General features: G+C 41.2%; 1 protein-coding gene across 1 annotated transcript in view; it reads right to left on the reverse strand.

Annotated features, from left to right (window-relative positions):
- Positions 1-11,127, reverse strand: part of REPS2 (RALBP1 associated Eps domain containing 2) — a 169,064-nt gene that overhangs the window by 62,350 nt on the left and 95,587 nt on the right. Inside the window, exons 13-14 of the mRNA XM_025201098.1 lie at positions 7,608-7,650; positions 3,632-3,768 (exon numbers count right to left, since the gene is read on the reverse strand). Of these exons, the coding sequence (XP_025056883.1) occupies positions 3,632-3,768; positions 7,608-7,650 (180 nt within the window). The remainder of the gene's footprint in view (positions 1-3,631; positions 3,769-7,607; positions 7,651-11,127) is intronic.

Here is an 11,127-nt window from a genome sequence, read left to right on the forward strand (position 1 = left end):
TAGGACGGCTAGGATCTGGAACCAACTTCCAAGTGAAGTGGTGCTGGCTCCTACCCTGGGGGTCTTTAAGAACAGGCTTGATGCCTACCTGGCTGGGGTCATTTGAGCCCAATTTTCCTCCTGCCCAGGCAGGGGGTCGGACTTGAAGATCTACAAGGTCCCTTCCAACCTTACTTCTATGATTCTATGATTCTGTGAATGACTGCTGCGGAAAGGGTGGTTTCTGGGCAAATGATACTCCAGCCTACTTCTCTCCATGGAGAGGAGGGGACCTTTCATTTCTTCTCAGCCCAAAAGTGGGGGCGGGGAGGGGAAGGGGCAGGGGTCCTAGAGCTGACAGAAATGTCTTCGCTGTGTCTGCAGGTCCGGTAGAAGGACAGAGGAGTGGCAGCACAGTGGCAAGAAGCTGAGGGCACTGGGGGTCCCCTGCAGACAGGTTTGTGACATGCATGGAATTAAACTGTAGGAGATGAGGGGTTGTGTACTGAAAATTAGGATAAGAATTTTCCATTGCAATCAGCACAAGGATGTAAGACCTCTGTTATGCAGGCTAGGCATAGGAAACTGAACCTTTTCAAGAACAATTATGTATTGCCGCCCACCTTGCTGGGGTCATCTTACCCCAGTGGTCTTTCCTGTCCAAGTGCAGGGGGGCTGGACCTGATGGTCTTGTAAGGTCCCTTCCAGCCTCTAACATCTATGAATTGATGAATCTATCAATTGTGATTTCACCACTACTGTGACAGAGGAGATAAAGGATTTTTTTCAATCTAGTTACACATTTCTATAAGAAATTATGTTATATGTTATTGTCAGATGCATTTAAACTGCAGCGGATCAAAATAAATAGCACACTCAAATTTTACTTGTCAAAAGTTATGAAGCTGTGGCAATTTTTTATCTAGAAAATAAAAGGCAACAATGTTTTCTAGGAAAATGCAGGTGCTGTCTACTTCTCAAAGAGTGATTCCTATCCCCCTTATAAACAAAGGCTTTCTTTAACTTTTGTTATACACACACAGCCACAATGCACAACCCTCATCACTCATACTGGAACTTAGGCATGTGAGTAGCTGCACTAAAAGCAAGCATAAGTAGAAAAAACAGGCTTTTCTCTCAGGATTGACAAATCAGCTTCATTTATATATAAACTGCCAAGTCTTAAACAATGGAAGTTTCATCATCTTGGACTTTATGTTGCAATGTCAGATCCTGTAACTAGGCAATCCATATTACCATACAAGATATCATACCAGCTACTAATTTGTATCGCTCATCACTAGCAAAATGGTGCAAAAATATTGATCTAGTTTTACTTCTCAAACGTAGAAAGGCAAATGTACAGAAAATTGTTCCAAGAATGCAAGAAAACAAAAAGTAAGCAAATAATCTGTGTATAGAAACAGTGTTAAATATTTGCACTTGGTTATGTTTTTCCTACTACCTGAAAATGATAAATAGTCTTCTACTCTTACATCATCTATATTGAAAGGCTTTGATTTATCCAGTAATGGCAAGCTAAATTGGAATGGCAGCTGAAAACGATTCAAACTTTTCTTTTTCTAATGTCAGCAGAAATAAAAGTAACCACCCTTAACCATTTGGGGAAAACACATCACACCACCTTGTATGTCTCATCAATCTAACTGCAAAAAAATCTTTTCCAGCTGAAGCTAAGTGATTTATACAACTCAAAAATCACAAATAGTTTTAGGATGACCAAAATCTGTATTGACCTTCCCAAAATTGCTTGCGTCCAATTAAACAACCCATTCTTCAAGATGAGAATTCCTTCCACAAACACTGGTAGCAGTTCTCCATCCTTTATCCATAGCCCATGAATCTTTCATGTTATTACTTCTTCTAGAAGAAATCATTATATTAATAAATCTGAATTCTGCCTTTCAAGAGAGTCCATTTAATACAAGCTGTTATATGCCAGTTGCAGACCTAGTTTAAGGTGGTTTCATAGCCCGACATTCTCTTTTCCCTCGTGTTCCAGCAGAAACCTGAATCTAAGTTTATTTCTTTAAGATTATACATTCTGCTATAAACATCAACACTGAAAGATTTTCCCGCCAAAAAGAATTATGTTCTAATTATGTTGTAATTAGAAGCGAGTGTGTCATATTCCCAATCAGGAACTGCCATTGAAGGTCAGGAATTGCATTGTTGTGCAAGGCAGAAAAAACCCCACCACTTTCAGTTTATTCCTGCTTGGCTTTCTGATTTAACACATTCAACAGGATCCACACACTGTGTAGTCTGGGGTTTTGCACAAACATCATGCCACACCGCATCAGATGAAACCCGCTTTTCAATTCCAATAACCGCATTAGAGAACCCAATTAAAAATTCCTCTGACACTGTTAAAATGTAGCATCTTGGACAGCATAAACACAATCATGTTTTAATCTAGTTCCTGAGTCAGACAGCTGCCCTGGATTTTCCAAAGCTGTAGTCTAATTCAAGGGCCCTGTTAAAACACAATTCACTTCTGTCTACATTGCATGACCAAACAGCGCTGGGCAACTTATCTACTGAAATCAGCTCCTTCCTCCACTCCTTTTGCAATGCAGGAATAACCTTTTATAATGCTCTCTGCTCTACAGCAGTGGGGGTCAACCTTTCTGAAAGGTGTGCCACAAGTTAAGCCCTTTCCCTTCCCTGAGTACTGCTCTGATTGATTGCAGAGGTGTCACTGATACAGTTTGTGCTGTTGGACACTGGAATGGAAGCAGGGGGCTCAAGTCTCTAGCCAAGTGGAGTAGAGTGGGGACAAGATGCTACTGTAGGAGAGATGTCACCACCAAGATTCAGTTAAACCCTTCTCTGGCCCTGCAAATGTTTTAATGGTGACTGCAGATCCAAAGCCCTCAATCAGCAGTGGCTGGGTTAAACTGGCTCTGAGCAGTGAAATCTCCTCTCGGGTACACTCCCAACCCCCATGCTATGCAGCTGAAGCCTTGAGTACCCCCCAACAATTTCCATTCCAGTGCCTCTTTTTACTTAGTATTTGAGGCTTGCATGCCACATTGTGTCACATGTGACATATGTGCTGGGGGTGGCAACCTGTGCTCTACAGCTATTATTACTCTTTTCCCTTGACAAACTCATTTCAAAAGAAATTGCCCTTTCGTTTTATTCAATAAGAACTATTAGTATAAACACATAGGTGGAAGCTTTTAACATTAAAAAAGTTTGCATACTACTAATTTCACTTGCCCCAATTCAAATATTTGTTTTATTTTTCTATTTCTGAATTGGAAAAACAGTATAGTTTACCTCCCCTCAAAAACAGGCACACACATAAAACCTTGAATGCAGTCTTATCATTTGTAGCAACTGTATTTACACCGAGACCAGTAATAAACAGTCACTGATGACAGACTTGTGTACATAAGCTCTAATTATTGTGCTAGAAAACCACATAACAATCACCTTAATTATAATAAGAGGGAAAATGGTTTGTTCCATGGGTGATGTAATTGAATAAAGTTCAGTTTCTGTCAAAATTGCATATGGATACAACTAATCATGCATTTGTGCTAGCATATCACACACATAATTGCTTGGAAAACCTCTGAAAAGCAGAAATCCAAGGGTTAAGAAGGGAAACAGAGGTTTTTACCTTGAGTGTTTTGCTGGAAGATTTTGTTCAGATCTAAGGAGGAGGCTCTGGAATGTGACTTCTGTGGCCTTGGTGGGGGAGTAGGGGGCTCTTCTCCCTTTTTCATGGCATCTTCAATAGATGTGCTAGAATACGACCTAAAGGGAAACAAAAAATAGTAAAGAAAAATAAAGTCTTTAACTTTTAAACAAATATAGTAACTATTGATCAGTGTTGCACTTTACAGTGGGAAACTCCTCCATCACGGGTGGAAAGTATAGTGTTTCATAGCTAAGGCTGAGGATATTATTGCTCTAGGTCTAGGGAGTGAAAGGATGACTTTTCAACCCACAGAACTAGTATGCCACATGTGTTCTAGCTTCAGGCTTCTCATCCTTAGCTCAGGGGGTCACATCACCTTAGCCAACAAAATAATTATAGCAACTAAGATGAATGAACATGAATCTTCTCTTTACGCTTTCTGTCCCTCACCTTCTTTATAAACTAACATGGTGGGCTCCAGCTGTCACCAGGAGTACATTAACATGTTGTCTTTCTTTTAAAGCATTTTTACTCGTTTTTATTTCTTACAATATGGCTGCATCCCACCAAGCACATTAAGAATACAGAAACGTACTCAAAGCATTGCATTGGCTGTGATCTAAATCATAATGCTTCAAATACCAGGTATTGCAAAGGGGAGTCTCTTTCAGCCTTGGGTTATGAAAGATTCTGGCAGCATAATCCAATACATGGTACTGCTGGCAATGTAAAGTCCACATAATGGGTCTTTGACAGTGTAAGGTGCCCACCTGCAAGTCCAGTTCCTGGTTTGGTAGCAGCAGCTGAGCATACCTGGACCAAAAGAAGCCCTATTAGTACACCCACCAAATATCCCTGCTGTGTGGTAGTGAAAGAGGTGGGGCACAAATGAACCTCTGGTAGAAATTAAGGCTGCCAGTTTCTTGATTCAGGGCAGCATCAGAAAAGCTGCCTGCTCTCCTCCTCTGAGATATATTGCTCTTGGGGCTCGCTGGGGAGGAACAATCTTCAGGCCCCTGAGTATGCAAGCCTGACTCAAGTCCACAGTCTTTCTGCCCTACACAGGTGGCTGTAGACATACCCCAAACTGAGGTTTCCAGGTTTGAATTATATTACATCTTTTGGTCAACTAGCTTCATTTGTTGGTAACCTGGAGGCCCAAACTGCTAATTCAATAGCAGGCTATCACGGCAAGACTTTTTGAAATTCTTTGAACATGTCTTAAATTCTCTGTTCACATTCACCCCTCACAGTTATCCACTTTCAATTCGTGATACTGCCTGTGTGTTATGCAGTGCACTTTCCAGACAGCTGTAGCAAGTTTGATTTTGCTGAGAAGAGTCCAAAATTTTTCTGCTGTTTTCTTCAGCAAGGCTCTAGGCTTTGCACAAATCAGTACTGACAACATGAGGTGTTACACTTTCTGTGATACATTATGCATGATAAGCAAGACCTAATTAAAAAACATTAAAGTAATACAACCCCCACCCACCTCCAAACCACCCTATGATAGGAAAAGGGACCAGTTTTTGCCAAATCGTTAGAAGACAACTCTTTAACAGACTGGACATTGGCAATGTTAATCTTGTATTTCTGAGGTAGCCAATAAAAATATGAATGGGAGCCAAACTTATTTCAGTCTTTACAAGTAACCTGATACATTTCCTGCTGCTTAATTTCTCACTCTGGTAAGATTTTTTTTTAATCCACCAGCCCTAATTCATTTAAGACCTGGCTCAACCCCCTTTGAAGCCCTGGAAAAGTTCCCACTATGGGCTTTGGATCAAAACTTTATGGTTTTATCTTTCAAACACATATCCTTCACAGACTGAAAGGTGAGATGCACTGAAAAAATATGTATTGTAATAAATTCATGCTGTAAAGAAGCCATAAAAGTAGCAACTAGGAGGCAAAAATGTCCCTCTCTTGGCACTGTTAAATTAGTGTACAATGGCAGACACCAGGGATTGAACTGAGGCCTTCAAGAGTTAAAAGCCTGAACCACTGTGCTTTGTTCTGAAGATCAAGGCTCCCCAGCTGACAGCTCTAAGAGACTCTCAACCTCTGTCAACCTATGCGGGGAGGAGGAGGAAAGAGACACAACACATACAGAGAGTCCTGTAGATTACACCACGCATGCAGCAGCAGTGCCAAGGGCCTCGTACAGATGTTCAGTTTCTCCTGGGAGAGTCACTGCTCTCCCAGGTTAAAACCATGAGTGTGCAGATGTGCAGGCTTTTTCTCCTAAGGTAAAAATGGCCACTCCAGGAGAAAAATAACTTGGGAACAACCAACGTTAAATCACTCCCAGGACAGTTTCTCCTTGAAGACTGAATGTCTGTACATGCCATAGCTTCTCTTAAAAGAGAATACAGTCCTTCAGCATCCCCCCTGGATAGATATATGTGTTGCTCACTGGACTCTGCTGCTCCAAAACACTCCCCACACTGTGCTGCAGGGAAACAGGATGACCATGGGCAGTCTGGGTCAGCCACTCAGGTTTCCCTGTGCACTGCTGCAATCTGTCTTTGTGAGCTGTGCATCTCCAGCCCAGCCCACCACCCTGCTCCTACGTACCCCATGATAAAAAATCCCACTGTGCCTATAATGCAGTAATTCTATGATGTGTCTAAGCAGATACTTAGATAACACCAACAAACTGAGTATTTTAAAGGCTGGAGAGCTAAGATAATAACAGATCTCCAACAGCAAGACTGACTGATAAGCTTTCACAGCACAAAACACTAACCTCATAGCCCTTCCTCCTAAGGATGCTTTACCAGTTTTTTTACAGTTATCCAAAGGGAATGTTTTACTTTATTTTCTTCTATTCACTTAACAATTCTAGTAGAATATTTCTACATACTCCTTCCCTACTCAGTATTTTTTTTCAACCCTGAACTTTTGTCCCACATACCGCAGAGCTTAGAGTACCACTGTACTGCTTTGCTGTAGAATTCCCATTAAATTCCCCTTAGGGAGTTAACTACACAATGTCTGCTACAGAGAAATCTGTTTACAGGATGTAAGAGGAACCCCCGAAACAAATACTGAACAAGCAACCATATAATTTTGTCGTCTGTAGCCTTCACTTGAATTTCAAAGTTTTTTGGTTTTTTTTAGTTTCTCCCTTTCTTTGGCTAATCTCTCCTACGGACAGAATTTTTTTAATGTCTGATTAATTATATGATTTTGTAAGAAGGAAAATCATGGGCGTTTATACACGTGTTTTGGGGGGAAGGGGAGTCTCATGTATCAGCATCCCCACACTTCAAAATCACAGCGCAGGTGCTTTAAACTCACTGAATAAACTTTAGTTAAAGCACCCTCGCCGCCATTATGAATTGTGAAGACGCCGATAAACAAGACGCTGGAGGCTGCTGTAATTACACTGTGTCAGAGCAGCCTCAGTGTTTGTGTATAGGTGCCCCATGATTACGTACCTATAACCTTAGAAAAAGAAATTAAATACTGACACAGTTAACCTGACTAGCTCAAAGATACGTGAGTATACCAAAATGTTAAACAGCTAAAACAATTTTTAACTCAGTTACACATAACATGGGCCTCCGTTTTTCTTTCCTTTGATATCTGCCTTAGAAGCTTTCATTTTTAGTATTCCATACAAATCTTCCCACAACTTGCCAATGGGCACTGTTTAGAGTGGGCTATTACTTCCATTCACAGGGCAGATCCACCTAGTCACACCTGACAGCATTACCATTATTTACATTGTCTAGATAGTGCAGTGTGGGGATTCATAGGTAGCATACAAGTGTCAGCTAGGTGAAGTCTTGAGATTGATCACCAAACAGGATGGTGACATCTCTATGACACTAATCTGGTCTACTCTTCCAGCACAATTAATAAAATGCACTTGTGTTTAACTAAACTATGGCAGAAGATAAATCAGATGGGAGGGTTTTTGTGTCAGAAATAGAAACAAAAGCAGTACCTGGATCTGGGTCTTGCTTTGAGAGTGTTCGTTTCATGAGCAACTGAAACAAAAGTTTATTTGTTAAAATATATCTGAAAAAAGGAGAAATGTTTTTTATCTACAGCATCAGGGTTAGTTTAGAATTCAGTATTACAGACATGTAGATCTGAGTGTAGGGCACTCACCTTCACACACCAATGCTTTCACTTCCCCCTTCCTAAGGTGGCTGGGTAGGTGGGTGGGTGGTAAGAATGCTTTAAAAGCCCAGATCAAGTCAGACCTTCATCCCATTTATTTAAATATAGGAGTGTAGGAACTGCCAGGTTAGGTCAGATCAGGAGCTCAAATGTACTTCAGTGTTCAGGACACAATAGTACCAATGCTAGGCACTTTAAAGGAAGGAACAAGAAACCATATACTGGAACTACATTGGATTAATCTCCCCATAGAGAAAGTGTCTTCAGGACATTTAAATACGAGATCACATCCCTTCGAAATATTTTACCCCAGCCAACGTAAGTGTGGACTCATTAGCCATATCTCTTTCTCTCTTTTTTAAAATGCAACTAGAACAAACAAATCCAATTCTTGGCTTCTGTCATCTCCTGCAGTAATGCATTGCAAAGGTTAATAATTGTTTTAAAAGTATACAATTCATTAGTTTTTAGTTTGTTGTTTTCAGTTTATCTGAATGCTCTCCATTTTTGTTTCTACAAGAAAGGGAAAAATAACAATGCTTGATTTATTTTTGCTGAGCCATTCTTTTACTTCTTCCTATTAGCTTCCTCTTCCAACTCAAATAATGTTGAGGAAATGTAACTTAGTGATTGCTTTCAAATCCAGTTCCCTGAAAGAGGAATTATACCAGTATAAAAAAATCTTAAAAGTCTCTTAAAAGTGAGCCCTTACTTTTTATTATTATTTTATTAGCTTAGACTACTAAGGAAAAGCCCACGGGGATGGGAGCAGAAAGATCCTCAGCATGTTTTTTGTTTCCTTGAGATGCTTACCCTTACAATGCTAGCAGTTTTGCCAACAGTTAGTTACCAGATAGTGATATCTGCAATTACCACAGATCTTCTTATATACAGAACAGTATATATCCAGGGTTGTAGTTGGCAAACATTGACTTTGTAATAGCTTGCATTGTACCATTGTATAGGTATATCAGGTAGGAGGCTTACAGGCACGCAGAGCACATGAAGCAGCAAATACCCTAAAGCAGATACAGAGCTATTCACATTTTCAGGATAAAAGACGCTGTCTGCTTGGGTCACACACTCTTAGAAGATATGCAAATGCAGCTGGCAGTGATTAACAGTAAGAAAAAGTATTTATAAACAAATCTCTCAGAAGATTACTGTCACCACAAACTGACTTGAAGACCTTCTGGATACCCATGTAGTCAAATCTTACTAACAACTAGAGGAAAAGAGAAGAGGAATTATCATTAAAAATGTACACTACTGATAATCCCCTTTTGTAGGTGTCAAACACCCACAGAATATAAACTTTATTATCTGCTTCCTTGTGGTCAAATGACCCAATTTTGTCAATACGGAAATTGCTGTTTATGAAATCATATGAACATTTTTGAATATCTTCTAGAAATAGAAACATTTTCTATCTATCATTCTAAGCCCTGTTTAAGAATCTTTTCTTATCCCTTTTTCTGTTAATAAAAGAATTTTGGTTGTGCTTCTTCAGAAAACCTCACAAAACTACATGAAAAAGTGACAAACTCTTCTGATGAAGTTTCCTGAGATGAACAGCAGAATATGCAAGGAAGATAGAATCCATATTTCAAATGATTTATATATTGAATAAAAGAATTACAACAATGTAACATCATGATCTAAGCAACTGAAAGTTAGGAATTCCAAAGGTAGGATTCTATGACACCTCAACTTTGGGATTAACAATTTAATCGGTTACATTTTCTTAAAATAGACAATACATGGTCTATACAAGCATTGGCTGCAGACCTCCAGAAAGTGTGCCAATAGTTTGGTCCACTTCCTCAATGAAATACATACATATACATCTGATATTCACCCATATCACACACACACACACACACACACACACACACACACACACACACACACACAAATGTCATTATGAAATTACCAATTAAATTTATTTGAACCCTGTCAATACATGCATATTTCTGCTGCAACAGATTAATATAAATAAGGTTCAGGAAACTGATAAAAAATAAAACTATTTAAGTAATTATTTTGCTCCTTCCTTCCTTTGAATCATAGAAAATTAAGGTTGGAAGGGACCTCAGCAGGTCATCTAGTCCAACCCCATGCTCAAAGTAGGACCATCCCCACTATATCATTTCAGCCAGGGCAGCGTTGAGCTGGGCTTTAAAAACCTCCAAAGATGGAGATTCCACCACCTCTAAAAGTAACCTGTTCCAGTGCTTTACCACCCTCCTAATGAGAAAGTTCTTCCAACCTAAACCTCCTTTGTTGCAGCTTGAGACCACTGCTCCTTGTTCTGCCATCTGCCACCACTGAAAACAGTTTAGCTCCATCCTCTTTGGAACCAACCTGCAGGTAGTTGAAGGCTGCTAACAAATCCCCTCTCAGTCTTCTTTTCTCCAGACTAAATAAACCCAGTTCCCTCAGCCTCTCCTTAGAAGTCATGTGCCCTCAAACCATTTTTGTTGCCCTCTGCTAGGCCCTCTCCAATTTGTCCACATCCTTTTATAGTGGGGGGCCAAAAATTGGACACAATACTTCCAGATGTGGTCTCACCAGTGCAGAATAGAGGGGAATAATTACTTCCTTCGATCTGCTGGCAACACTCCTACCGATGCAACCCAGTATGCCGTTAGCCTTCTTGGCAACAAGGGTACACTGTTGACTCATTCTTTTTATTGTCCACTGTAACCCTCAAGTCCTTTTCTGCAGAGCTGCTGCCCAGTGAGTCAGCCCCCTGCCTGTACCAGTGCATGTGACTGTTCCACCCTAAGTGCAGGACTTTGTATTTGTCCTTGTCAAACCACATTAGATTTGTTTTGGCAGGGTGCACCGATAGAGATTTTTGGGGCCAATACTGATAGCCACGTTTCAAGGAGATATATCAGCCGATACTGATCCGATTTCTGATACAGCTGCGTGCAGCTGCTAAGTCTGTTGTGGTGGAAGAGAAGGGGGGAGGGAAGGAGTGTGGGGGTGGAGGGGCAGATCAAGGTCCCTGAGGTGAGGGAGGGAGTAGGGGCTGGGAGTGGGACAGGTGCTGTACAGCTGGGCAGGGCTGGTATGGGACGGAGCCGCAGCTTGTCTGGGGAACACGGGGGGGTGGGGGCTCAGCTCTCACTGCTGTGTGCACCCCGCAGGGCATGGGAGGGGAGCTGCAGCCACCCCAAAAATCTCCATAGCCGCCCCATAGCCCCCCTCCCAGCACCACCACCACCCACCCTGCACATATCTGGGGGCACACGCCCCACGATGCTCTCCCGGACAAGCAGTGGGAGAAGCGATGGGAGCCACACTTTCCCCCTTCTTGCACCCCCCAGACACGC

Source organism: Alligator sinensis, unplaced genomic scaffold, assembly GCF_000455745.1.
Source record: "Alligator sinensis unplaced genomic scaffold, ASM45574v1 scaffold583_1, whole genome shotgun sequence".
Lineage (NCBI taxonomy): Eukaryota > Metazoa > Chordata > Crocodylia > Alligatoridae > Alligator > Alligator sinensis.